Genomic DNA, 26,698 nt, shown 5'->3' with positions numbered 1-26,698 from the left:
TTCATTACCATCACCCAGTTGAACACGTCGGTGTTCAAGTTGTGTGTTGTGTCCTGCGCCGCCTCCTGCCACTGCCAGGCAAGAGTGAGGTGACGTGCGTAGAATTGAAATGTGTCAAGAGAAGGGAAAGAGGAAGCTATGTACGTAGAGCCCTTCCGTAGCCATGATTTGCCTCGTCATCAACATTGAAAATGAAATAACACTGTCCTCAGCACAGACATGGCCTCAGGCAACAGCATCACACCTGGTCCGCCACATCAAGCGCCACGAATCTGTGCATGTCTACTAACAAACAAAGCCGTGGGTATCGTGCAATCACAAAAAACTTTTCCTCACAGGTACTGAATGAGGGTCTCAAGAAAGGCGCCCTCCGCTCGTCGCTCTCACTCGGTATTGTCGGACCTAGAGATACAGTGACTGAGCTGCCACGATGTCTCGCCTTACCTTGTTCAATGCCTCCTCGAACTTCTTCTCCAATTCTTCGCTTCCCATGACTTTCGAGGCTTCGGCCATCTGACGCAATGCTTCTTCGAGTCGGCGGAAAGTTCGGATCAAGCTACCTTCATACACATCGGTCATTTTGCTATACTCAAAGTCAGCGTTTGCCACCCTCGGCAGCTGTCCGAACCTACCAAATCTCTCCGAATGATTTACCAGTGGCCCATGCATAAATTACCGGCATAAGCTGCCATTTGAAACCTTGAACATACTCTTCCTCATTCATAGCCAACTTTGACTCCACCGACACTTTGGCAATGTGTCTGGCTTGTCTCTGGATCTCACGCAAAGGCTTCGCAAGGTCCTCAGGCAAGACAGGGGCCTCATTGACCTTCTCCTCAAAGACAAAGCAACTCATGACAGCTGCGCATTGTTCCGGCGTCATGTCGTTGAAGAATCGGTTGAAAAGAAGCTCACTAAGCATCAATTCATCGCCAGTGCTAATCTCACAAGCAACACGAGCCTTGAGCTGGACCACTTCATCCTCATTGATGAACTGCAATCGGCGGAGAACTCGCTTTCGGCACTTCAACTCTTCCAATTGCATGATTGCATGTGCATCTTGAATTTGCTTTTTCAGATTTCGGATTTTGTTGGTAAGCGCCACCTTGGCCGCGTACTGGTTGTAAAGGCCTTCAAGGCGAGGAGAGTGGTGCAGTGGATTAGCCACCAACCTAGATTCCATGATCTCAATCTTGCGAAGGAGATCCTTGAACGAGTTGTCGGTGATTTTCATGTTCTCCACTGGATCCAGCACGGCCAGGCCGTCGGGGAACCGTCTTTTCACTTCTGCCAATGACTGTTGCACCTTCTTCTTCTCCTCGGAAAGTGTCATGTCGGCAGGAGGAAATATGCGAATATGAGAGATCTTTTGGACGCATTTAAGAAGCACCGGGACGACTTCGACTTTGGACTTCTCACCAGGCTGAGGAGGACGAATTCCTTGTGGAAGAGACTGAAAAGTCTTCGTTGCCGGAGCAGGGCCTTCCGCAACTTCCAACGCAATATCGAGAATCCACTCCTCCTGTGGAGTTAACCTTTCTGTCGATTTGCCTTGACTTCTTCTCGCAAAGTTCAGGACTGCTCCCCAGCCAAAATCATACTCTCCATCCTTGATCTCGACCAAACGACCCGGCTGCATAAAAGGTAGACAGTAGTTGGGATGGATAATGACCATGCGCATGTCTTCGGCATAAACATCAAGCTGTTTACGAAGCTCATAGTAGGCTCGGATTGAGCTTTCGTCTTCGATGACCATGGCTGATTTCTCTGCTTCCAATTGCTGTAATTCTTTCTCAAGACCAGAGACACTGGCAGTATTTTGAAACTGATGGAAACATCTCTCAAGCATGAACTCGGGAGAGATGCCTTCGACGCGAAGCAGGTTTAGAATCATATTGTAACCAAGGTAAAAGGCAGAGTTCAATTTATCCTGCTCGCCACGAACGATGTCCTTGGCCACACCAGGTTCCATCTGTTGGTCGATCATCATAATGACAATCCCCCGCTCATCAAGTCCACGACGTCCCGCTCGGCCAGACATCTGGATAAACTCTGATGGCGTAATCCATCGTTGTGATATCCCGTCAAATTTGCGAACACTGGTAAAGACAACAGTCTTGGCTGGCATGTTGAGCCCGATAGAGAATGTTTCGGTTGCGAACAGAACCTTGATCAATCCTTCCTGGAAAAGAATTTCAATGGTCTCCTTGAGAATCGGCAACAGGCCGGAGTGATGGATGCCAATGCCTCTCCTCAGTAACGGCAATAAGTGTTGGATTTGCGGCAAATTCTTGTCTTCGGGCGAAAGCATTTCCAAAGCGCTGTCAAACACTTTCGAGACCATGGCCTTCTCCGAGTCTTCATTGAAGGACATGCTGCTCATTTGAATGGCATAGGCCTCGCAATCTCTCTTGCTGAAACTGAAGACGATGACCGGGTTGTAGTTCTTTGTCATAATCATGCGGACAATCTTGTAGATATCAGAGGGACCCTTGGTGCCTCCTTTATTCAACTTCTTGTCCTTTCCTTTGCCCTTCCTTCGGGCCAAGGCATTTGCGGGGTCGTCACCTTGTTTGTCGGCAATGGAGCTCATAGCCTTTTGGAAGTTTTCTTCGCGGAACACACCCTTTTCATCCACAATCAAATGGATCCCGTCAGCACCAGCAGGGAAGAAGTAGTGTTGCAGAGGGGTAGGTCTGAAATCTGTGTAGACGACATGACATGGTTGATTATGGGTCTTTGTGATCCATTCAGCAAACTGCATAGCGTTCGGAATGGTCGCGGACAAGAACACATAGCGAACCTTGTCTGGCAGGAGAATAATTGTCTCTTCCCACACAACGCCTCGAACTTTGTCTCGAAGGTAGTGAATCTCGTCAAAAATCACCCAGCCCACTTCACGCATGATCTCGGATCCACGATAAAGCATTGAGCGTAGAATCTCAGTGGTCATGACAAGGCAAGTGGCTGTAGGATTGATGGTGACATCTCCGGTCATAAGACCAACATCCCCAAAGTCGGCTTGAAACTCTCGATATTTCTGGTTGCTCAGTGCCTTGATGGGACTGGTGTAAATGACGCGCTGGTTGTTCTTGAGACACTGAGCGATTGCATATTCAGCAACCACGGTTTTGCCTGCGCTGGTGTGAGCGGAGACAAGGACGCTCTCATTTCGTTCAATCGAGGCAATAGAGACTTGTTGGAAGGGATCAAGCTGGAATTTCCACGTCCGAGCAGGTTCTGCAGGTGGTTTGTGCTCTGAGATGGGCACGTAGTCATAGTCTGGGGGCAAAGCAACTTGGTGACGAACTTGATGCGACAGTATAACCTTCTCTTCTTCTTTACCCGGAAGCAAGCCAGCCGATGCGGCGACTTCTCTCGACTGTTCGGTCTCGAAGGTATCCGTGACAACAGGTTCTGGTTCTTCTTCCATGCGCATGCGTTTGACATCTGGGGCCTCGCCATCAGTCATCTCCTTGTCAACATCTTCCGACACGGAGGAAGTCCCGTCACTAGAAGGGGCAGGTGGCTCTCCGCCGTCGGGATCATCTTTCACTTCGCCGTTGGCCTGTCGCTTCAAGCGCTTTCTTTGTGCTTTCGTGAGTGACGTAGCAGGCGGCGCCTGGTCATTTTCTTCGAAAACGTCAAACAGCTCATCCATTTTTGCAAAGGCTTGGATGTTGGCCCGACCGTGAAGAGAGCGTCGCAACTGTCGACGGTGAAAAACATTGCGGCGAGCAGGGCGAGATGGCACCGGGAGAAATAATGTGCAGTCTGTAAATGGAAGGTGCGCCGAAGGCCTCGCCAAGTCGAGTGGACTGAGCAGTGAGTGGACTCGGTGGAGAGCTCCTAGACTGCAGCTTCGATCAATTGAGACCAACATCACCTCACCTTTGTTCATCACTACCAACACCACCATTGCTGGAGCGCGAGAGAGAAACAAAGGTATGATGCACGCATTATGGTGTGGGAGCCTACTAATGCACTCTCCAGATGAACGCCCAAGCTATCCTCCGCGCCAGAACGGCAACCCAACTCCTCGCCCGCCGCGGCTTCTCCTCCACCGTCCGTCGAGCAGACCAGTTCAGCCCTTATCACTACCCTGAAGGACCTTACACCAACTTGCCGTTCAATACAAAGACGAGATTCTTCTGGCTGCGGTACTGGGGTTTCATGCGTAAGAAGACGATTGGAGCTTGAGAGACACACGAGACTAAATCATGTACAGTCACAGGATTCGGGATTCCGTTCGGCTTGGCCGGTAAGTGTCTGCCACAGGCCATTTTGAAGAGATATACTGACACATGAACAGTCTGGCACACGTACAAGGCTTGAGAGAATCGGAGAGCATGGAGTCTACAATAGGCTGTCGAATCGCGTGAGGAACCGGTGCGGGAATGGCACTCCCACAACCGGAATTTGTACAGAGCCAGAAATAAAATCAGAGTCGCCATCTTGGATGTCCGTTCGCTCCTATTCTCTCGCACTTTTCGTTCCGGAGATGTTTTTCTGCCTTGTGCTGTTGGCAAGTTGGTTTGCCTTGTCGCTCATGCTCAAGAAGGAGCAGAAGGCTGTCCAATCAGAATCCGTGTAATGGCCCCGTAAATTTATTTCGCCAAATATTTTTCATACACATCTGGCTCGCTGGGGCACACTTCAACTTTTCCGTCCACCACCAGGCCGTACGATGTAAATGCCGCCTCCCTGGTCGTCACGATGCGGAATCTAAGGACAATAGCATATCGTGAGACTCAGCTACCGCAAGGTTTGCCACTAACAGCCACAGCATGGGACACAGCGACGGATACAATAATCTGTGCATTCGGACCAACTGCCACACAACCCATCATCGAGCTCAAAAGAAGAGCGGACAGGTCTTCTTGTCATGGTGAATTCGTGACTATAACTTCATGGGACTCTCCATGCCCACTGCCGTACTTAGAATGCGATCAGATCCTACATCTCCAATATTTCTCAGACATTGCAACATGTTGCCTTGTCCTTGCTGGCGGGGATGTTGTGGTTGTGCGCGAGGATCCAAATCCAGACCAGGAGAAGATCGAAATTGTCGGCACCGTCGATGTCGGGATCTGTGCTGCTGCTTGGGCTCCGGATGAAGAACTACTGGCCATCGTCACCCGTGCCGAAACACTCGTACTGATGAGTAGGACTTTCGACTTGCTCAACGAAGGTCCCTTATCGCCGGAAGACCTCAAAGTTTCCAAACATGTGTCAGTTGGCTGGGGCCACAAGGAGACTCAGTTCCAAGGCCGACGCGCAAAAGCTATGCGAGATCCTACGATGCCGGAAACGGTTGATGAAGGCAAGCCGAGTCCTTATGAGGATAGCAAAGTTACGATCGGCTGGCGAGGGGACGGGCAATTCCTGGCCATAAACAGCGTGGTGCCTGATCATCGTCGAGTTATCCGAGTCTTCACGCGTGAGGCTGTCCTGGACAGTGCCAGTGAACCGGTCGACGGTATGGAATCTGCATTAAGCTGGAAACCTTCGGGGAATCTCATTGCCAGTGTCAAGCGATCCGAGGATAAGATTGAGGTTATCTTCTTTGAGAGGAACGGTCTCCGTCATGGTCAATTCGATCTTAGAATGAGTAAAGAAGAAATGGACGATTGGGCGTCCAGCATTTCCCTCTTATGGAACACAGACTCGACAGTTTTGGCCGTCGTATTCAAGGACCGGGTACAGTTTTGGACGATGGGGAATTATCACTACTATCTGAAACAAGAGCTTCTATTCCATTCACCACCAAGCAACTCGTCACTAAGATGGCATCCCGAAACACCTTTGAGGACGACCTGCGGTGACACCAAGAGGCTCCTCGATATCACATTCCTTTCCGCAGTTTCGAGGGGTAGCTTGGTCCCTCCCCAAGATCATGGCATCGTTGGAGTCATTGACGGCAAGACCTTGAGGCTCACCCCCTTCAAACAAGCCGGAGTCCCACCACCAATGGCTTTCTGTGAGGTCCTCTTTGACCACAATATTATTGACTGCGTCATCGGTCAGGATGGCCAACGAATCGCAGTCCTAACGACAGATACCCTGGAGCTATGCCAATGGAAGACTCGCACTAACAGTAAAGGCGACTTGATATTTTTGACAGCAATCGAGCGCTCTTCCTGTCAGCTTCCGACCATCAAGACACAATCAGACCCTCTCTATCATACTCAGGTGGCCTTCAGAGATGACGAGATATTTGTTGTCGCACCAATGCAATCAAGGACAACGGCGTCTTGTTGGAAGTTAAAGTGGCACCAAAGGTCAAGCAGCGCTTGGGAGCAAGTTCCTGCTCCTGATTGTTCTGAAAGCCTAATAACAGACATCTTTTCCAAGTCTATTTTCGCGACCGATCCGTGTGAGAATGCCACAGTCCCACTCTCAGGCTATCCTGGCCCTGAGTCCATTAAACTGAGCGGTAGTCAGCCCAACAGCGCCATCTTTATGCTCCACAACGACGAATCTTTTCAACTGAATGATGAGATGAACGGCCACGCTCCGGAATACCATAAAGTCTCCCTATCGCTCAAGGGAAACCTTTACATCGACGACACGCTCCTCGTCCGCGAAGTGACGTCCTATATATTGACCTCCACACACTTAATCTTCACCACGTCCTCACATCTCCTGAAATTCGTCCATATCACTCATCCTTCGGCAATGCAAATCCCCAATGACACGCCGGAGATCGACGAACGGTGCAGAAACATCGAAAGAGGCGCACGCATCGTGACAGCTGTCCCGTCCATCTACGCCGTGGTTCTCCAGATGCCACGCGGAAACCTCGAGACCGTCTACCCACGTCTGCTAGTTCTTTCGGGAATACGCAGGCATCTTAAGCAGGAGGATTACCTTGCTGCTTTTCTGGCCTGCCAAACCCACCAAGTTGATATGAACATACTGTACGACTATGATCCAGACACCTTCTTGTCTAACGTGCCCAAATTCATCAATCAACTTAGGAAGCCCAGCCGGGTGGATGGTTTCCTCTCGAAACTCAGGGATGAGGACGTCTCGGAGACGCTCTACCGCGATACGACATTACAACCTCAACTTGACCCACAGCCACGATCAATATCGAATCCAAACCCCACCGTCGCTCTGGGGAGCAAAATCAACCAGATCGCCAACACGTTCCTTGCCGTCCTATCTTCAAAACCCTCCTCTTACTTGCAAACTATTATATCAGCCCATGTCTGCAAACGCCCTCCAGACTTGACCTCTGCCTTAACACTGGTCTCCTCCCTCCTTCAAACATCAAAAGAAGAGGCGGACGTTGCAATCTCTCATCTTTTTTTCCTTACACCCAATCCATCTCTACTGTTCGACGCTGCCCTGTCCCTCTACGATCTCGAGTTGACACTCCTCGTTGCGCAGAATGACAACTCGAGAGATCCAAGGGAATACATGCCCTATCTGGAATCTCTACAGGAACTGCCGGAGTTGAGGCGCAAGTATGCGATCGACGATCACCTCAAGAAACACAGCAAAGCGCTGGTCTCGTTGCATGCGATGGGGGAGCACGAGGAAGCCGTAATCTACACTGTCAAACATTCCTTGTACACCACGGCGATGGAGCTGTACAAATACGATCAAGTTCATTTAACAGAGATTACGTGCATGTACGCTGAATATCTCACAACCCAAAAATCCCACCATGCGGAAGCCGCTACGCTGTACGAATCACTCAGCGATTACGATGCTGCGTACAAGCTGTACGCATTGGCACACAAGTGGCGAGAAGCCCTGACCTGCGCGACTCTGGTTCCCCTGGCAGCTGCGCAGGTTCAATCGCTTGCTCAGAGTATGGCAACAACGTTGACGGATGAGAACCGCGACTATCGAGCAGCAGCCACAATCCACATTGACTATCTCTCCAACATCCCCGAGGCGGCAAAACTCCTGTGCCGGGGATCTTATTTCGCTGAAGCAATGCGCATTCTTGCCCTTGACAACCACCCGGTTTCAGAAATCCACCACATCATAGACGCAGGGCTAGGCGAAAAAGTCGGCGAGATCCTCGAGCTCCTCGCAGACTGTCGCGCACAACTGAACGCCCAAGTCCCGCGCATCGCTGAGCTGCGCAAGAAAAGAGAGGAAGACCCCTTAGCTTTCTTTGGGGGTGATCCCACCATTATCACTGCGGACGGTAGCGGTGCTGCTGTAGGCGATAACATCCCGGATAACATTTCCCTCGCAGCCACGGACGCCAGCACATTGGGCGGCCAGAGTCTCTTCACTCGTTACGGAAGCAACGCGAGCAAGTTCGGCGGCACGGTGGCGTCCAACGTGTCTAGGAAAACGTCAAAGACGAAACGCCGCGAAGAGCGCAAGCGTGCCCGCGGTAAAAAGGGCTCTGTCTACGAGGAAGAGTACCTCGTTGCCAGCGTCGGCAGGTTAATCGACCGCGTGAACGGCCTCCATGACGAAGTCGGTCGTCTCATTGCGGGTCTTTTGAGACGCGGCATGCGAGAACGAGCGAGACAGGTCGATGAAAACATGAAAGAAATCTGTCAGGCCTGCGAAAGAGCCAGAGAGGACGTCTGGGAAGTGGCAAGAAAGGATGAGAAAGATGGCCAAGTTGAAGAGAGTACGCATGACAAAGACGGACAAGGAAGACCTCCTGGGGCAGAAGGTGTGTTTTGGGATAGTCAGCAGGAAAGCCAGAGAAAAAGAGAAGCACCTGAGGTGAAGGGTTGGATTTCAAGTGAGCCCCTTAGCCTCATAAAAGGAGGTGCTCACGACTAGAAAATCCTGGATCTTGCTGGTGCTATCTGACCTGTTCCATATCTCTTCTCTGGAACAAACGGCCATTTGGAGGATTGGATCCAGACCATCCGGAAGGCTCCAACCTCGGAATCTTATCCTCTGATATTCGATGCCTGTCCTTTGTACCATCTCTTTGAGTTTCTTTTTGAAAGAGCCTCCTCTGAGCTGGCTGTTCAACGGCTTTGTGCTTAGGCTTTTCCTGCACTTCATTGGGGCCTGGTGCCTGTACTGCCTTTTTGGCCTGATTGAGGTCGGCAATACCCAGACCTTGATCAATCAAATATACCTGGAAAGCTGACAGTAATTCCTTTAGCCCAGCCCTTAATCTTTGAATGATGATTTCAACTTCTTCGATTTCACCTGTAGCACCTTCCTTGTGTTTTGAGACAAATTCTTCGATGACGTTTAAGGTTTTGGTGAATGTTCTAACAGTGTCAGGCACCGTTGGAGTTGCTTTGCCGTAGGTATCTTCAGTGAGACTGGCAATCTGCATTTTGGTAACTGACTCAATGACATCGACAATCAATGCAGCGTTCCCATACGGAGATCCGAGGACCATGGATTTAATTTTTGCGGCATTTGTGGAGACGAAGAACCAGCCAACTCGACTTTGCTTGAGAGCAACCATCCATTGATCTGCAAGACTTTCGGCCGCTGGCTGGGGCGCACCAGGTGGCTTTGCATATTCGAGCAATTTTGTTTCGACTGATTTTGCCGTCTGCTCGATAGGTGGGTGCCATGGCTGTTTACTGCTGCCAATTTGGCGCAAGGGACTCGCCAGGAGCCTTTCGCCCATGGTTGGTTTCGGGCTTGCCTGAAGAATTGATTTCGTGGGCAATTCGGGAACAATGTGTGGCAAAGATTTGATTTGGTCCGCAGCGCTAGGCTGCGACACTGCTGGTGGAGGCCCTACAATGCGGGTTTGTACTTCTTGCAAGATTTGCAAACCAGCCTGTACCATTTGACTCCACATTGGTCCAGTGGGTCGTTCAATATCTTCAAAAATCGCCTTTCGGCGTTCCTTGTGTTTGTGAGCAATGATCGTCAACTCCCAAAAAGCAAAAGTCCTCACGACATCTCGTTTGGCTCTTAATCCATTGAGAAGTGTTCCGTTGGGATCTTTGCTAGAAGCAGAAAGAGGCAACCCTGACTTTGTGGGTTGCTGATTGAGATAGATCAAGAAGAGGATCGAAGTCAGCTCCCATGTTAGAATGAGAAGAAATCCGGCACTGAAACATCGGAAAAGATACCAGGGCCCTAGAGGAGGATATCCTATAGGTCGAGCGTTTGCTCTTGACAGGTTGAAGAACGGCTTTGCCATTGCAAGATGGAGCTGCCAGAAGATATTTCGTAGAAAAAGGCCGTAAATGAAAGGGGCCACGACGATGGTAAATGCTGGGATGGTGGCACTCTCCATGAGCACAGGGAACAACTTGCGTTGCAGCCGCGTCTGAATCGGCTCGACCGCGTGGGTGTCATGTGCTTTGATGTCAGGGGTGGGTGTGCTCGGTAATTTCGAGACGGGGATGAGGAGGGATGAGTTTCCGCGATAGAGATGAAGTCCTGCATATGCGACTGCAAGAATTAAGGCATGAAGACGGAAGAATATGGGTTTCTCATTCAGAACGTCAGGGGTGGTATGGTTTCCCCTTGTGATCCAGCCAAGATCCGGAGCGGACCAAATGTAAGCTTCAGTGAACCACCATCCCGAGACCAAGTACCAAAAGAACGTCTGCAGAGCAGATGCGCTGAGGAAATTTGTTCGGAAAGTCGCGAAAGGGGAAGTCGTCGTTAGCCTGCCGATGTGGAGGGTGGCTATTTGGAGGATGAAGACGAACAGGCTGGACATGAAAAATAGCAAGGCTTTGATTCCAGCAGGTCCGAAAGGGAACCATGACCAGAAGATGTCTTTCTTCGATCCGAGCCAAAAGGCATTATGGAGAGCGGCGAGGAGGGTGATAAGCGCAGCATGCACAAATCGTTTATGGAGAGCGGAGGTCAAGAATCGCCGGTAAGGTCGTGGGGGAGGGTTTAAGGAGGCAGGAGCGGGACTCGCCATTGTTGTTGGCAGAATGCTAGGAGAAGGAGATCATGATATAGCGGAGCAGTCTTCGACCAGCGAGCGCTGCGGGTGACGAAGTTGCAGCTTTCCAAGAGATGAGGAGGATGAGAAGGGAATGAAAGCGCAGTTCCTGGTGGAGTTGAAATTGTAGTAAACAAAATTGTGCAGGCAGGCTCGCAGGCAACGTGTTTGGGGGAATGACGCCAGTCCACGTGATGCGGAGGAACAGGAGGCTGGTTTCGCAAGTGCCGCATTCGAAGCGCCTTACTTCGACCACTTCCTGCTGTGCAGGCTTCCGCCATTCCTTCACAGCGATCAATTAATCCACCTTCTTTTGTGCTCTCCATCTCTTCGAGTGATTCCTGCGGATAGCGCGACAATATTCCAGAGACAGTCTACGAGTGAGGAACGCCATGTCGTTCGACAGACTATCGTCACTCGAATCGCAACCTACCACCACCCGGCGGCAGGATGATCCTCAATACAGAGATGACCCCGAGTTTCAGAAGTTCACCGAGTCGCTGTCTACTCGGCTCTTCGAGCTGACCTCAAACATCTCGCGGCTTTCCAATCAGCTCTCCAAAAAAGATACCGAGAGAGGCCGAGAAAGGATACATGATTTGCTGGAGGAGACTAGAGAGGGCTTCAAAGAGGTTGGAGATGGTGTCAAGAGGGCGCAAACTTGGCCAGATCTTAATGTCAGTAATCTTGATTCGGTGATTTCACAAGACACTAATTCCCCAATTAGCCTGCGCAACGATACACAAACCAGAAACTCTCACGAGAGTTTGCCTCCGCCCTGTCCGAATTCCAGGTGGTTCAGAGAAGGGCCATAGAAAGAGAACGGGCATCGAAAGCTGCTCTTGAGGAGGCTCAATCAGCCCAATCGCCATCAGGCGAAGGTGGTCAACAACGACAGCTGCTTGAAGAGCCTCGGCTCGCAGAACAAAGTGAGGTCGACTTTCAAGAGAATTTAATTATCGAACGAGAAGGAGAGATCCGGCAAATCGAGCAATCCGTCGGCGAATTGAACGAGCTATTCCGAGACGTCGCCCATTTAGTCCGAGACCAAGGCGACATGATCGATGCTATTGATATCAATGTCGAGAATACATTAACCGACACTCGGGGAGCTGATACAGAACTACGAAGCGCAAGCCGGTACCAGAAATCGGCCAGAAACAAGGCTTGTTGTTTGTTGGTCATCTTAGCGGTGGTCCTGTTGATTGTGGTTCTAGCTGTCGTTCTCGGATGAAGAAGGCTCTGTTGCGCTCAGGCGTTACTGGTATTCATCGATTCCATCAACCTATAGCGCTAGAATGTATAGCCATTGTATAGAGCGCTGTTCCTCAGTCTGGGAAATATCAGCTTGGCCATAAACCTCATGGCCAGTCACAACTCGATCGCGGGCCCCTAATGAATTATTGTTTAGCCTCTGAGCTCTGCGAAGCACATTTTACTTGCGTGGAGAGGAGAATTTAGGTGCCGCCTGTGACTTCGCGAAATCTTGACCCTTGATCTACTATCAGTGCTATCATCGTCCCATGAGCCTTTGTACTTCGCACATAAATCGTGGCCACGAGGCTGCCGAGGCAAGGCTGACAAGGCTCTCTTTCAGCCTCATTTTCGACGCGTGACGTCAAGCCCCATTTCCCATCGCGTGCGCTTTTCCAACCCGCCCTGCCCGTCCTCCGTCAACCTTTTGCTTTCACTCACGATTCGGCCTCGAAAGATATTCTTACATTCGTGATGGCACGATATGCAATCAACATCCTTTTCGGACCCCCAACGACCAATACTCGTTTCAGCCGGTGATACCAGCTTGAACGCCGCGTCTAACCACTCCAACCTCATACACGGCAGGAAGAGAAAAAGCAGTGATACTGAGCCAGACAATAATGGCTCGCAACCAGAGGTCTTCGCAGCAAAGTTACTCTCTCCAAAATATGCTACGCTTTCATTCGCGCCGGTAACGCTTGTGGCTCGAGCATGTCTGCCCCTGGCATGGCTCGATACGTCCAGTAGCACAAGCAGCATGTTCTTTGAAGCAACTATTCCTTCTGTGGAAGAATGGGAACAACGCACTCTACTCGTCCGTCAAGTCCCCAACGGCGGACTCCATGCCGTTGAGCGGATTGGCCCAGATAGCTACGTTGCATGTACGTTGCACAATTTCGTGTCGGAATCATGGTGCTATGATGCTGCGGTTGGAAAAGTAGCTGAGGTCAAAGTTGAGCACCTGATACGGAAAGAGGGCGATAGCGGTCCTCGGGGTTCTCATACGCGGGCAGGATCATCGTCGGGCTTCACAGCATTACAAACACCAAAGAGTCCCAAGAGACCAACAAATCGACGCGGTGCTTTGGCCAGGATGTCAATATTGCAGGCGAAGGACTCTGCTGGCGTTCGTGAGCCCACCGACCCATTGAGCTCTCCTGCCCTTCCTCAGCAGCCAACTATTGCTGCTTTGGATAATTTGGCTGGCCAGGAGATGGCACACATGCCCGTTTCTCCACCCGTCATACAGCCATCATCTGTTCCGCCCTCAACTCTATTCGGAGAACGAATACCAGCCACCAACGGCGCAGGAATCGGTCTGCAAAACCCATCCTACAACACTGCTCCGCTTAGCGAGGCTCTTCTCCCAGTACCGGCGCCTCTTCCTGGATTGGTCAACTCTTTGACTGACACAGACACCGCTGGGCCCGAGCGCCTCCGTACACAATATTTTGAGCATCTCTACACTTCCAAGACCTCACTGGCATTCTACGTCAAAGGGCCACTGAGTCGGGCCCGAGCACACGTACGCTCGGGCGGAGATCCTGCAAAAGTGATATCTGAACTCTCTGAGTTTTATGAGCAAAGTATTTTGCCCACCAAGAAAATTGATCACAAATACAAGGAATCCCTAGTCAAGATCATCAAAGAATTGCCACCAGCGGTGATCGAACAGGAAGGAGAAGGTGTCGTCGGGGAAGACACATCTCGGAAGAAGAAAAGGCCACGGAAGAAGAAGGCGAAGCTGGGTACGGACGGTCTGTGGCCTGATGAAGAGGATTTCATCACAAAATGGTGGCGCAGCAGAGATTTGAAGACAGCGAACCTGACAGTGATTGGTCAAGCCGAGGAGATGCGGAAAGAATTCGCAGATTTACGTATGCGGGAAAGTGAGATGCAAATGCTCCTCATGTTGGAGGTCATGTTGCTTGAAATTGCAGGGTCACATCTCTCTGAGACTACGAAGCCGGCGTATGCAACAGATCCAGACGTGAAAGTCGAATCTATCGAGGACGACAACAACGACCTTTTGGCCTCGGCCCCCCAAAGGCCACCTAAAGCGAAGAAGAGGCGCAACTGGACGAGCGAGATCGATACCATCGTCGATCGTCTGTGCATTTGGCATACCGTCAGCCTGGACGAGCTCTCTACAACAGACGACAAGTCTCAGAACAGCAGCAGCAGCACGTCTTCAAAACCCAATGACTCGCTCAAAGACTTCTGCAAAGATGTCCTCCTCCCATTCTACTCGACCAAACTCCCTGAGCGAATCAAATCAATATGTCGTAAACTCGGCGGACCCGAAATTTCGCCCAAGCGATTCAAACATCCAGCACCTGCAGTCAACCCGCACAGATCGTCCTCAATCTCTTCGCTCACAAAATCCAAAGCAGGCCGACCCATTGCAAAAAGGACTCTCGAAAGGGTCCTTAGCGAAGACCACCAACTCCTCCGCCACGTCTCCCCGCCAATTACCTTCTCCCGCGGTTCCTCTGTGACAGCCTCCATAACGCACAACCCTATAATACCAACTCTAAAGCGTGAACCCTCGGAAAGGCCCGTCTCTCGCGGAGGCAATCTCTCCAAGTCACTCTCTTTCAGTAATCGAGAAATTGACCTCGCCGCAGATCAAAAAGCGCATGAGGTGAAACGGCGTAAGCTTGACCGGTTGGCGCAGCAAAAAAAGGAGTTGGAGGCAGCGATTGATGCGCTTAAGAAGCCTGACCGAAAGACCGTGGCGGGAATGTTTATGGACGAAGTGGAGGAGAGGAAGAGCAAGGAGAAAGAAAGGAAACCAGCAGTCCAGATATCTGCAACGCCAAGGGCAAGGAGGGTCAAGGAGACTATGCAGGAGCCAGAGTTGCCGCAAATGCCCAAGCTGATGATTCAGGAACACGACGCGGGGACGGTGATTCCTTCGTCGACAGTCAAGCCTCCGTCTTCAGGTCCCGGAATCCCAACTTTGGACAGCATCACTAGGTCTTCAGCCAGAAAACGAGCAGTCATTGCTGCGATCCATGAGACGCCATCACGCGGAATTGAGAAAAATTCAAATCCGCTGAACCTGCCTCCTTTTTATCCGCCTCCGGCTGAGGCGACAGACCTCTTAAGGATCGCGGCGACCCCAGCATCCAAACGACCGGACCTAGGTAGAGAAGGCGTGCCTTCGTCTGAACGCAATCTAACTTCCTCATCTCAACCCCGGCTTGCCGCTCATGAAGAGATCAACAGTGTACCAAACGTGCACATGACTCGCTCCCGCCGTCCAGTTCTCTTTACGCCAGTGAAAAGGTCAGAGGTCCCACTGGATCATGTATTCCGCGACGCACCAGAGATTCCTGAGCAGGCCGGTCGCATGATGGATCGAGTCATGGGTGGGAAGGGACGCGGGATGATGATGGACGATAGCTTTCAGCGTTCCCAAACCCCTGATAACTTGACGAGGCTGCACGGAACGGGGACTGTTGAGCGAAAGGACGTCCCGGCGGAGGGTGTTGAGGAAGGTGATATTTACGATCAATTGGGTTGGAATGATGACTTTGACTTGTGATGATATCCCGATCGACCGGTGTATATAGATTGTTAGCGCCTCCACGGTGAAGGAGAATGACGAATCCCATGAACGAAGAGGTATAAAGTGAGCGTTTCAGCGAAAATGATCTTTTCTCTTGAAAGGCCCTCAAGAATCTCCACAAGCAGCAAAGTAATGTTCTGACAGGGACAAGCTGTTGGAACTCCTCGACATCCACCACAACACGCATAGTCCCTTCGCAACCACAAGAGGCATTCGTCCAATACGTCGGTCGCCGTACTGGGGGCCACTTTCGAAGTAGATCGCCGCACTCTTGAAAGAGTCGCGATGTGCCTCTTCAGGTTTGTCGCGATCGCTTTCTTTGATGGGGATCTTCGTCGTCGTCGTCGTCGGGGGGATCTGCAAGGCTGAGACAGATCGCGCACACGGACGCACACACGGACAGCCCCTCTTGAGCACAGAACCTTCTTCGTCTAAAACGCCCTTCCCACCTTTCAAGCACAGTCTCGACCGTGTCTACCTGGCCATAGCTATACGCGCCCTTCGAGTTACTTCACACGTCTCAGGGGAAGGGAAATACACAGCACGAGCCCACAACGTCCTGCACGCTGTCCCCCTCAATGTCTGGGTACTCCATACCATACCCATCTCCATATGTACTTGGAATGACTGTCGCCGTTCTCCGTGGAAGGATCGAGGAACGGTCCATCCGAAATGGCGCACGCGTGGGGTTCATTTTCCTCCACCACGCGGCTGAACAATCGAGGGTCGACGACGCCCCCCCACTCCCACTCTGTTGACCTCAGTCTTCAAGTTCGAAACGGGCACTCATATTGCAGCGGTAGACGTTTCAGTAGGGTTGATGTACAAGTAGGCATCTTGACGCCCGGCACAAACCGTCGCCATCGGGACGTGGGAAGTCCTCCGTGGCTGTGTACTGGACCACCTAAGCCTCGGCGTCATGCAACACAATAATCAGCGGGCAAAAGCTTAGAAGGTCGAAACAGGCCCGGCTAGAACCCTCCAGAAATAATGGCGCAGTGACGCCATCTAGGACCCTCATTGTTCGAGGGAAGAGAGTCATTGCTGGGGCTTCATGTCGATAAAAGGTGACTAAAACGCAGTCAGTCCTGGCATATGAAATTGGCAGTTTCCACATTTTCATCCCATCGTTGCTGTTGTTTGGCTTTTTGCATGTGTCTCCTCCCAGAGAGGAGATTGTTCTGTGGCAGGGCGAGAATTCTCTTGGGTGGGTATCTCCATTGCTCCGCGGGGGGTGTCAATATAGTTGTAATAGGGAGGTAATGGAGCCCTTTGTTGGCTTGAAGTCAGAGGGCCATTCGCCCACGGGTTGACTCCGAACCACGGCCGAAAATCGGAGCAAGGCTGCCGCATCCCTCGGCAGCGACATCCACATGGCGTGCCAAAGTAGACCACATGTGGATAGATTGGGATCTCACTCTCACCTCTCAAACCGATAACGCTGGCTCGGGAACGAATCATGGCAACCTCTCGACTCATGGCAAGACGAGAAAAGTGACATGTAGGTTGTACTCGGTACTTGTAGCTTTTTTTTTTTTCCCTCTCGCCCTCCGATCAATGATCTAGCGTCAGGCTGGGCTGTTTGTCTCGTGACCACCCGAAGCAACAGCAAAACAAGAACGTCTTCTTTTTTCGCCATTTAATTTTAGATTTTTTCTTTTCTTTTCACCTTTTGTTTCTCTCAAATTTGCAGTCATTATTCTCAATACAGACCTAGAAGTCCAGCGGGCCTCGAGGGGGAGAGAGAACCTTGTCGATCATTCAACACACTCTCGGTATTCATTCAATCGCTTTTCTGAGTACGTCGTCGTCCGTGACTCGCAAGACTTTGACGCTTCATTTACCTTTTCACAAAAAAAAGGCCCCTGAGCAGTGTGGGATCCATGTAAGTTTGCTCGCGGACCCCTCAACCCAGAGGAACGTTCACATCTTTAACCAAAGTGCCATGACAGCATAAAACCCCTCACCCCCTCCGAGATAACGCTCTGGGACCGCATCCACCATGATATTCACGCGAGGAGTCTCTCTGACAAATTTCATCATTGCGACTTCTGCCCTGGGCTTCCAGGTCTTCGTTCTATACCCATGGCACGAACGGCTAGACGAGGAATTCAGGCGGCTAAAACAGGAGCACCTTCACATCCTGCACCAGGGCGAGGAGGTCCGACTTGGCGAACTGAAAGGGATCAACGAACAGCTCAAGAAACTCGGCAAGAAGTGATTTGATTTGATCTAATTTGGGACGCGGACAATGAGGAAAAAGGAGTTCGCTGGTGTTGGTGCTGGTGCATGCAAGAGGAGTTTACGTGTCACTGGATATGTCTGTCCCGTTTTTACGTCTTAGATATAGAAATCCTAGAGGCAACCCTAGATGCCACAGGTATAGAAATAGAAATAAACGGGGATTTCTGTTTGTCCCTTCATACTGTACGAGTACTTGATATATCATCAAGCCTCCCTCGCTGTTTGCTTTGCGCCTGAACAAAAATGCCTCACCAGCGCCACGTGACATCCACATGCCTTCTTGGCACCTCGGTACTGGGTACCTCGTACCTTGCTCGTACCCTAGGCTGCTCGGTTGGTACTGGGTACCTTGCGAGGCTTGGCAGTAACAGACTACCCAGTAGCTCGGCAGCCTTGCCAGCTCGTTGGCTGCTCCAAAGGCCGAATCGAAAAAGGGGTGGCTTGGGGGGTATCGTTCGTCAGTATGGAACAAGGACTCCGTTTAACTTTGGAAATAGAGGCACTGTATCCCCTATCTACGCCGTTATTAAGGCTTATGTTATTACCTTGGCTACGTTGGATGCGGCGTATGTTTTGAGTCAGACTTCATCACTTACTTCTCACTTCGGCTTGCCAGGTAAACTTGTATACATCGACATCGAGCGCTCATCCTGATCGTGCATCCTGGCCCAGCTTCGTATACCGAGTCGTATGTCACGCTTTCATTGTAGGCTGCAGCTCAGCCACGCTCATTCTAATTTCAGCTAAAAGCAAGTCCCATCTTGCACCATGTCTACGTTTCAGCGCCGAAGCTCCCAGCAATGTCTTTCTTGTCAAGATCGCGTCGTCTCTTCACGCTCAAGCCCCTTCCACTGCGTCCATCGGAGAGTATTTCTTTAATTTGCCGTGGTAAGCGTCGTGGACATACCAGGATATTGCCTACTAATCTCAGCTCCCAGGCAAATCCATCACCCAAGACGAGCTGTTTCAGTTTACCAATGGTCGATTCCTGACTCGAGACAAACAACAACGTGATGCTCGTTATGTCAATTTTGATCTGGGTGCACTTTGTGCTATTGCAGCCTCCATAGGCCCTTCGATATCGCGTGTTCGAGAAGTCGAAAAATTAGAGGGCGGATTCAGCAAAGTATTACGCATACAACGAGAGAACGGAACAGAACTCATTGCGAAAATATCATGCCCCAACGCCGGCCTTGCAAAGTACGCGACTGCCTCGGAGGTTGCTGTTCTGGAATACGGTATGAAGCCACACGTTACTGTAAGGTATGCCTGATGTCTGACGAGTCAAAGTGAGAGAGTATACTGACATCCCAGTACCATCCATTTATTCGTGGAGTGCTGGTGCTTCCAATCCGGTTGGGGCCGAGTATATCATCATGGAAAAAGCTCCCGGTGTTCAGCTCTTCAGAGTGTGGGATCAAATTGAGGAACGAAGCAAACTTGCTATCATCGAGCAACTGGCCAAATGGGAGAGTCAATTGATGTCCATAGAGTTCCCGACCTATGGCTGCGTGTACTCTCGTCATTCTTTTCCAGATAGTGACAGGAAGACGGACCTTTCCACAGACATCGATCGATCCGGGTCATATTGTGTTGGTCGCTCCGGCGATCCCACGTGGTCTACTGTACCGTGGGATTTAGCATCTGGCCCTCGTGTGTATACCTTTGCAAACTCTCTGTCTCGTGCGGAATCCTGACCCATCGTTAGGGCTTTCTCTCACCGAATTTGGAACCGCATTAGCAAAACGCGAGATATATCGCGTCTCTCGGGAATCGGAGAGCGCTCACGTCGTTGACCACCGTGGCACAGCTGCTGAACAGATCCTTTTGCTAGAGACAACCGTTGAGCTCATGAAGATTCTAGGCTCCCATTCGGACCTCCTCTGTCATTCTAAGCCTACCCTCTGTCATCCGGATCTGCACTTGGGCGACATTTTTGTCTCAGAGGACGACCCTTCAAAAATCTCAGCTATTATCGACTGGCGGTTTGCACAGATAGCTCCTATGTTCTTACAGCTTCGCTGGCCGGGTTTTCTAGCCCCACCAAAAGACTACACAGCTGGCATTGTTAGCCCAAAGTTCCCTGACGACTATGAAGACATGGATGATGATGAAATGAAATTGGTAGAGTACGACTTCAAGCAAGCTACAATCGCCAAAGCCTACGAAGTAAGATCCCATCTTGACAACAAAGATGCTTATGATGCCATGAACATGCCTCGAGGATATCGGGAGCTCTTCATTGGTTGTGGAGAAACGTGGGCAGAAGGGCCTGCGCCATTACGGAAGTGCCTGATCGAGGTTCTCAATTTCTGGCACGATCTAAATTTGCCCGGTGAATGCCCCTACGCATTCAGTCCGGAAGAAATTCAAAAACACGCAAAGCAGTTTGAACAATACAGAGAACAGCACCGGGCGAGAGAATTTGCGTTGGAATATCTCGACACCGATGCGGATGGCTGGATCCCCCCTGAAGTGGATTTTGCGAAGAAGCAGCAACAAAATAGAACTCTTCTCGCCTTATACGTCGACAGAATGTCTGGTCAGAAATCCCGAGAAGAGATGCGCAAACTGTGGCCCTTTTCAGAGGAAATCTAACGAACAAGGTGCGCAATAATGGGAAAACCACACGGATCGAGACAATCATACATGGCAAGATGGCCCGTGAGACTTGGGTCGAACCCTTCCCATCCGCCTTTCTGCCAGGAGGCGCGGCAGATTGTTTCCAGGTTGGCTCCGCCCAAGTTGTTGACGAGTTGGACCACTAGGCGTCAATAATCGACATCCAGCCGTGCTGGGTGCGTGCCATTGGCGCGTCATGCATTGCCTCAAAATCGTGGCTGAATCTCAGCCAGCACAGGGTGTCGCCCTCACAACTCATCTCACCTTTTTTTCAATCGATCTTCTTTTTTTTTTTTAGTAGCCAGTGGCGGGAGAACGGTTTTCATCTTCTGTCCTCAGCACCAAGGCTATCTGCAACCTCAGTCATGGTCATTCCTCTTTTCGGCTGGTCTGCAGGAGACATTGTGGTTTCCATCAAACTACTGAGGCGAATTGGAGCAGCATTCAAGAGTGCTGACGGAACGAAAGCGACCCTATTCTATGGCTACAACTCTTTGTCGCCCGCCTCGAGCGCGTCAAAGAATACCTGGATACTCATCCTACAGCGAAGTACGCCACGGAAATCGCACGCCAAGTTGAAATGATTGGCAAGGCGGATAATCAATTCGCAAAATATCTCTAAAAGCACGAGAAGAGTTTCTCTTCTACCCACCGTCGTCGTTGTCTCAGTCAAAAGGGTCAAGTGGCAGTCAAAGAATTAAAGGGGGAGGCGGAGTAGTTGAAGCAGCTGACGGCTACAGGTAGGCTTGCAGGCACGCTTTCAGGATGTCTTCCGTGTTCCCACAGAACTGGATGAGAAACTGAGCACCAACCAGAACATAATTGCGCATGCGCGGGTAAAGCACGACAATGGTATGAACGGCCTCACAGAAGTTGTGAGCAAACTCGACAAGCTGATTCAGCCCGGTTTACAAGAAGCGTGGCCGTCCGCCCTTGGTCCTGCTCTGGTACCCGTGGATCGTCAGCTGTCTACAGAATCTTCAGGCCGGGGTCTCTGCACCAGGGGGCTCTCTTGAGCGTCGTGGATTTGTGGGAGATTACATCGTTGGGTTCGAAGGCCGCCTTTGGAAGCCATACCACCATCCGAGCATAACTGCGCGGACCCGACCGTTGACGACACTTCCACTCGAAACAGCTCGATGTCCACTGTGACGCATGGAAATGGCTAACGTGGTTCCTCATCAATTTCTCGCTAGAATCAAGCGTCATCACCGGAGCCGAATGCAAGCGAAAGAGAGGATATTTGCCAGAAGGGTGAACCAACCGGTGGCCCGATACAACCATCAACGAGCCATAGCACAGTAGACCAAATCCTCCATGGTAGACTCGCCAGGGATTCCGACTGCCTCTCAGTGCCGAGCAGAGCTTACAGAAGCTAACGAAGATAGTTGAAAAGATGATAGCAAACCTGATACTCATGGTTATGATTGGTAGTACGAAGGTCCCATCAGCTGCCTAAGGGAGAGGACGGGGGCCGGCGGTCGGAAGGGCGGAAGGGAAAGACTACGGCGGCTCGGTTGGTGACAACCGCTGTGTGCCGTCTCCCCCAACTCGAGCTCGAGGCGTGGTTGCGGCAAAAGTACGAGAGACAAGTTTTCAATGTCAGACGCATCGAAGATACGTGCCAAGGCGGGGCAAGACGAGATCGACGGTTTGCGGTGCGACAGAGACGAATGTCTCGAGTGCTCTGGTGATTGATTCGGTTTTCAAAGGGAGCGCCAAGGAGAACTATTCGAGTCCAGGACTTCCCGAGATCTACAACGGAGCGATACTTGAAGAAGCTATTTGAAACCATTGGAGAGGTTCAATCCGTGGAAATATGGTGCGGGCAGGGTGGTCAACAGCGACGCCCGGAAAGCTCTGTCGAGGGCCCGGCTCGGTGCTGGATGGCTGCTCATCCAGGAGTCAGCCTCTCGTCTTGACGCCTATCGGACGAAATCTCAGCGCCGACGAGGAGTAGGCCAAGTTGGACGGGACGAAGCGAGGCTGCGGCTGTGGCTCTGCACCTAGCGAGGACGAGTCTGAAGCCATGGCATTGGATCGAGAGACTCCCAGAGCTTAGAGGAGCCACCGTGTGCTCGTTCTCATCCCCATGCGAGCGAGAGATGGACTAGTGCACTTTTTTTTCTCCCCGCAATAATAAACAAAGCGCTGAGAGATCTCCGCTGTTCAGAACGGAGATGGCCTTCGGTCAGTAATAAGGATTCCGTTTCCCTTTAGAAGTCAAGGTACCTAGGTATCTCCCCTGTCCGCTATACCGAGTACCGTTTGCTTATATTTGATATACCGACACCGACCACTTCGTTGTTGTCAAGTCCTCTTTGGCTACACTGGATACAGCGTGAAATTCTGGCCGGACTGTGTCATTTACTTTGCAACTCAGTTCGGTAGGTACTAGGTATGTAAGTACTAAACGGACAAGGAGGGTGACGAAGTGGATCGAGGTGGATATATCCAAGGACGCAAACACACACACAGCTAGACCGTCTGAGCCGGATCTAGCAGCGTAAAGTGCGACATGGCTGATTGGTTGATGGACCCTTGCTATTGAATTGGAGGAAGTAGAAGAAGAAGAAGAGGAGGAGGAGGAGGAGGAGGAGGAGGAGGAGGAGGAGGAGGAGGCGGCGGCAGACATGGATGTGCACATTCTTCCCCTCGCAGATATCATTCAGGTTTGCCCACGGCGACAAGCTCAAGAACCTCCCAGTATAACGCATGAGACAACCCTTTTTCATATGCCGCCATTTCCATCCGTCCAGGAACAAGGAGACCACGAACAGACACGTCTGTCTTGCCCGCTGTATCCCAGCCTCGTCAACCAGCTATAGTGCAGGATCCACATTCATCAAATCATCGCTCATGATATGTAATACCTGCGTAAAGGTCCTCAGTCTCCTCCCACTGATCCCGTCCATTAGATTTGCAAAATCCAGCAACACCCTCCTGGCACCCTCGTAGCCACCACTATGTGCCACACCACCCAAAGATAAGGCCCCACCATATTTGACGAACTGGTACACCAAGCTGAAGTGTTCGTCTTCGCGGTTCGTGGTGAGATTCCGTTCAACCGCTGTCGGGTCCAGGCTTTCGTCTTTGAAGCCCATGTCACCCAACTCAGCCCAGTCGGGGTCTGCGTCCATAAGCTCCACAGGCGCGGTGCCCTGCCGACCAGAGCTCGGGTTGACCATGAAGAGATAGAGGCCTAGTACGAGTGCGGAAGCAAAGAGTGCTGTGACGCTGTGGATTGTCACGTTGTCGCTAACTCGGCGCTCCGACATGAGTTTAAAGTTCTGCGCTGCGTGCACGCATGCCCTGCGAGCGGCTTGAGTTTGGCTCCATTGGGAGATATTCTCCAATGCGCCAGTCGCAGGAGCGGCCCCATGTCGACCGGCTGCCAGCTCGAACATGCGAAAATCAGACAAGAGCATGACGCACAGACTGTGCCAGAGGACAACGCAATTTGTGTCGTCGACTTTCGAAAGCGGGCCCGCCGTGTGAGTAGCAGCAAGCACGGCGGGTACAAGCGTGCTGGCGCGTGCATCACCGGCGTAGACGTGCCAGGGTATGTATGACCCGATGGTCAATTGATCCGGAGGCATGAGCCGTTGGTAAGCTTCCAGAACTTGGATCTGAAGCAATGCGAGCAGGGATGATCGCCCCAGGTATCCTAACTTCCCAATCGGTGCCATATCATGCTTGTGCAGGTCCTCAATCCTGAAAGTTGGCGCACTTTGGTTCTTACCGCTTCGGAGCAGAGATTGCCATTGAGTAGCTGATTTAGCTTGGAAGAGTGCCTCATCGCACGGCGCCACGACGCAAACAGATTCCGATCTCACGATTGGTGCCTTTGACAACAAGTTTGAGAACCACGAATCACATAATAACAGCCCCAGGATCAGACGCTTGGCCGATTCGATCCGACTCCACGCCTTCCAACGATCGTCTGATTCCGACATCTCGGACAAAAGTGCATCGAGAGGCTGTCCATCGCCGGCCGCGAACAGCCCGTTTTGTTGGACCATGGCCAACAGACTGACGTAAAGCATCTGGCTCTGATTGAAGCAATCTTTATCCCCAGTAATAACCGATAAATTCAGTGTCAGCAGACCAGTCGCAAACAGAACCAGCTGCTGCGTCGCTGTTGCAGAGCATCCTGCACAGGCAGATAAATCACTACAAACACGTTGTAAAAAGCTGGGAAACATTTTCGACGCAAATCTCGTAGCGCCAGTTGTTCCAAGGATACTCAAACCAATAAGACATATGGCGAATAGCATCGGTGCCGGAGTGTTCCGAACGGAAAACGTCGCAATATGGATGAATGGGACGGTGGGGTGAAACCGCCGGAAAAAAAGGCCTAACGCGATATCGAGGATTTCAGCGGGCGGGAATTCCTCGCTCGCTGGTTGCTGTGATGAAAGAGCTGGATCGACGACAGCTTGCAGCTTCGGTGAATGATATGTTGACGGCGCGGGGGTGCGAAATGTGTCTCTCAGTCTCACTCTGCATTCAGTATCGAGACCCCAATTTGACGTGGTCCGAAAGTCATCTGCCACAGGTGATTCGGAGAACAGATTATCCATTGGTGATGAAGCGACTTCCCTCCAAAGAACGGGCATAATCCGATGGACACGGCCTGGCCGGGGATTCCAACATCGCTGGACCCTAGAGAAGCGTTCCCGAGGGACCTTGGCGATGTTTTTCGTCCTGTCCGCAGGGTCGTAGGCCCTGCCATTCACCAGATCTTTTGAGTCCTGGTATGGCTGCTGCGGGTCGGGGATGCCATAGGTCTGCAGGAAGTCGGGAGATTGGTCCAAGTCTCCCAGAGAAGGAAACAGCCACATCTGGAAAGGATCATGGAAGTTGCTGGAGCTGGAATTGTCCGTTTGGGGAAGCCATTCGATATGGCTATCCGAGAATTGATTGGGCGCGATCTCAGACCGAGGAGTTTGGCCCGGGTTTGGCGGGCTGGTAACTGAAGTTTCAAAAGTCGATACTTCACCACTGTTCTGCGACGGAGACGGTTTCTGACCATGTGAGGAACTGGAGGCCTTGTTGTTCATGGTATTGATGGGCGAAGGCACCGTCCATGCCGAGCCAGTGAGCTGCATGGTGAGGGCATTGCCGGGATTCGATGAGGGATCTAGAAACGGGTTGGACACATCTATCGAAGACTGTCTGGCGGATTGAGAAGGATCATTTCCCGACTGAGAGAGATAGTTGCTTGGGGAGAGAATCTGCATCACCGAGATACTCCCTGCATGGGGTCCATTGGCAAGAGCAGCAGGAGAGTTGATGTTGAAGTCATCCTGGGAAGGCTGAGGTGGGACGCCTTCTGAGATGGTGTTCCTCCGTGAGGAAGCATTGGTAGGGGCCGATTTGTCGCTCTTTTGAGCATGGCATTTCATGTGCCGGAACAAGACATCGCTGGATCATGGTTGGCATCCATTGACCACCAACAAAGAGGTTAAATATAAGCAAGTACGAACCTGCGTGAGAAAGCCTTGTCACAGATAGTGCATGGATATGGACGTTCACGCGTGTCTGGCAATGCATGAGCGAGAGAAGGCTAGCGCGGGGTAAGTGAAGTTGACGTACGAGAGCGCTCATGACGCTTGAAGTGTTCAGTCTTTGTGAAACGACGGCCACATACGGTGCACTGTCGCAAGACCATGGCTTGAGCATATGTGGAGGGACCTGGGAAAGGATGTGGGAGAGGTGTTGAATTGGGAAAAGAATGTGGGAGCGGTGGAGGGAAGGTAATGAGGTTGAGTTGTGTACTGGGTAGCGGTCGAGCAGAGAACTAGTCAACATAGCCTGGAGATCTGGATGTTCGCCCTCCAGGCTCAGGGTCCTTTTTGATTTGGCCACTCTCTCTTGTCAGAAGCCAGGAAGAGAGAGTCAGAGGGCGAGAGGCAGATGGGCGAGATGGGGGTGCGGAGAGGGAATCGACCACAAGTGACTAGGCTGATTTGTGTGGAAAAGTGGAGGCAGTAGAGGGAGCGAGAGGGAAGCGCTAGCAAAAGAAAGAGCCCCAGCGAATTGGGATTAAAGGGGGAGAAGAAGATGGCGAGGTGGAGGAGTGTGTGAGGATCCAAGGATTCTGGAAACTAGGCCAGTAGCGAGTAGGG

The 26,698-nt window shown here is 51.4% G+C and overlaps 9 protein-coding genes across 9 annotated transcripts; 6 read left to right on the top strand and 3 right to left on the bottom strand.

The window, feature by feature from the left end:
- Positions 1-402: 402 nt before the first annotated feature.
- On the bottom strand, positions 403-3,661 carry A1O5_08722 (uncharacterized protein; the record flags this gene model as incomplete). Its single annotated transcript, XM_007749303.1, has 2 exons — positions 403-583; positions 633-3,661. 2 exons carry the CDS (start codon positions 3,659-3,661, stop codon positions 403-405), a joined length of 3,210 nt encoding a protein of 1,069 aa, XP_007747493.1.
- A 332-nt stretch (positions 3,662-3,993) lies between these two features.
- A1O5_08721 (cytochrome c oxidase subunit VIIc) lies at positions 3,994-4,335 on the top strand (the record flags this gene model as incomplete). Its single annotated transcript, XM_007749302.1, has 3 exons — positions 3,994-4,177; positions 4,229-4,261; positions 4,313-4,335. 3 exons carry the CDS (start codon positions 3,994-3,996, stop codon positions 4,333-4,335), a joined length of 240 nt encoding a protein of 79 aa, XP_007747492.1.
- Positions 4,336-4,716: 381 nt separating this feature from the next.
- On the top strand, positions 4,717-8,766 carry A1O5_08720 (uncharacterized protein; the record flags this gene model as incomplete). The annotated part of the gene is made up of 1 exon (XM_007749301.1): positions 4,717-8,766. One exon carries the CDS (start codon positions 4,717-4,719, stop codon positions 8,764-8,766), a length of 4,050 nt encoding a protein of 1,349 aa, XP_007747491.1.
- A 22-nt stretch (positions 8,767-8,788) lies between these two features.
- Positions 8,789-10,846, bottom strand: A1O5_08719 (uncharacterized protein; the record flags this gene model as incomplete). The annotated part of the gene is made up of 1 exon (XM_007749300.1): positions 8,789-10,846. One exon carries the CDS (start codon positions 10,844-10,846, stop codon positions 8,789-8,791), a length of 2,058 nt encoding a protein of 685 aa, XP_007747490.1.
- Positions 10,847-11,262: 416 nt separating this feature from the next.
- A1O5_08718 (syntaxin 7) lies at positions 11,263-12,104 on the top strand (the record flags this gene model as incomplete). The annotated part of the gene is made up of 2 exons (XM_007749299.1): positions 11,263-11,547; positions 11,598-12,104. The coding sequence occupies 2 exons, from the start codon at positions 11,263-11,265 to the stop codon at positions 12,102-12,104; spliced, it is 792 nt and encodes a 263-aa protein (XP_007747489.1).
- Positions 12,105-12,884: 780 nt separating this feature from the next.
- A1O5_08717 (uncharacterized protein) lies at positions 12,885-15,677 on the top strand (the record flags this gene model as incomplete). The annotated part of the gene is made up of 1 exon (XM_007749298.1): positions 12,885-15,677. One exon carries the CDS (start codon positions 12,885-12,887, stop codon positions 15,675-15,677), a length of 2,793 nt encoding a protein of 930 aa, XP_007747488.1.
- A 2,026-nt stretch (positions 15,678-17,703) lies between these two features.
- On the top strand, positions 17,704-17,922 carry A1O5_08716 (uncharacterized protein; the record flags this gene model as incomplete). Its single annotated transcript, XM_007749297.1, has 1 exon — positions 17,704-17,922. One exon carries the CDS (start codon positions 17,704-17,706, stop codon positions 17,920-17,922), a length of 219 nt encoding a protein of 72 aa, XP_007747487.1.
- An 823-nt stretch (positions 17,923-18,745) lies between these two features.
- Positions 18,746-20,543, top strand: A1O5_08715 (uncharacterized protein; the record flags this gene model as incomplete). The annotated part of the gene is made up of 4 exons (XM_007749296.1): positions 18,746-18,833; positions 18,884-19,183; positions 19,236-19,598; positions 19,654-20,543. The coding sequence occupies 4 exons, from the start codon at positions 18,746-18,748 to the stop codon at positions 20,541-20,543; spliced, it is 1,641 nt and encodes a 546-aa protein (XP_007747486.1).
- Positions 20,544-23,389: 2,846 nt separating this feature from the next.
- A1O5_08714 (uncharacterized protein) lies at positions 23,390-25,975 on the bottom strand (the record flags this gene model as incomplete). Its single annotated transcript, XM_007749295.1, has 1 exon — positions 23,390-25,975. The coding sequence occupies one exon, from the start codon at positions 25,973-25,975 to the stop codon at positions 23,390-23,392; it is 2,586 nt and encodes an 861-aa protein (XP_007747485.1).
- Positions 25,976-26,698: the final 723 nt, after the last annotated feature.

The sequence above is a fragment of the Cladophialophora psammophila genome, assembly GCF_000585535.1.
Source record: "Cladophialophora psammophila CBS 110553 chromosome Unknown aczJe-supercont1.14, whole genome shotgun sequence".
Lineage (NCBI taxonomy): Eukaryota > Fungi > Ascomycota > Eurotiomycetes > Chaetothyriales > Herpotrichiellaceae > Cladophialophora > Cladophialophora psammophila.
The sequence above is the reverse complement of the archived record's forward strand: the minus strand, read 5'-3'. Positions and strand labels throughout refer to the sequence as shown.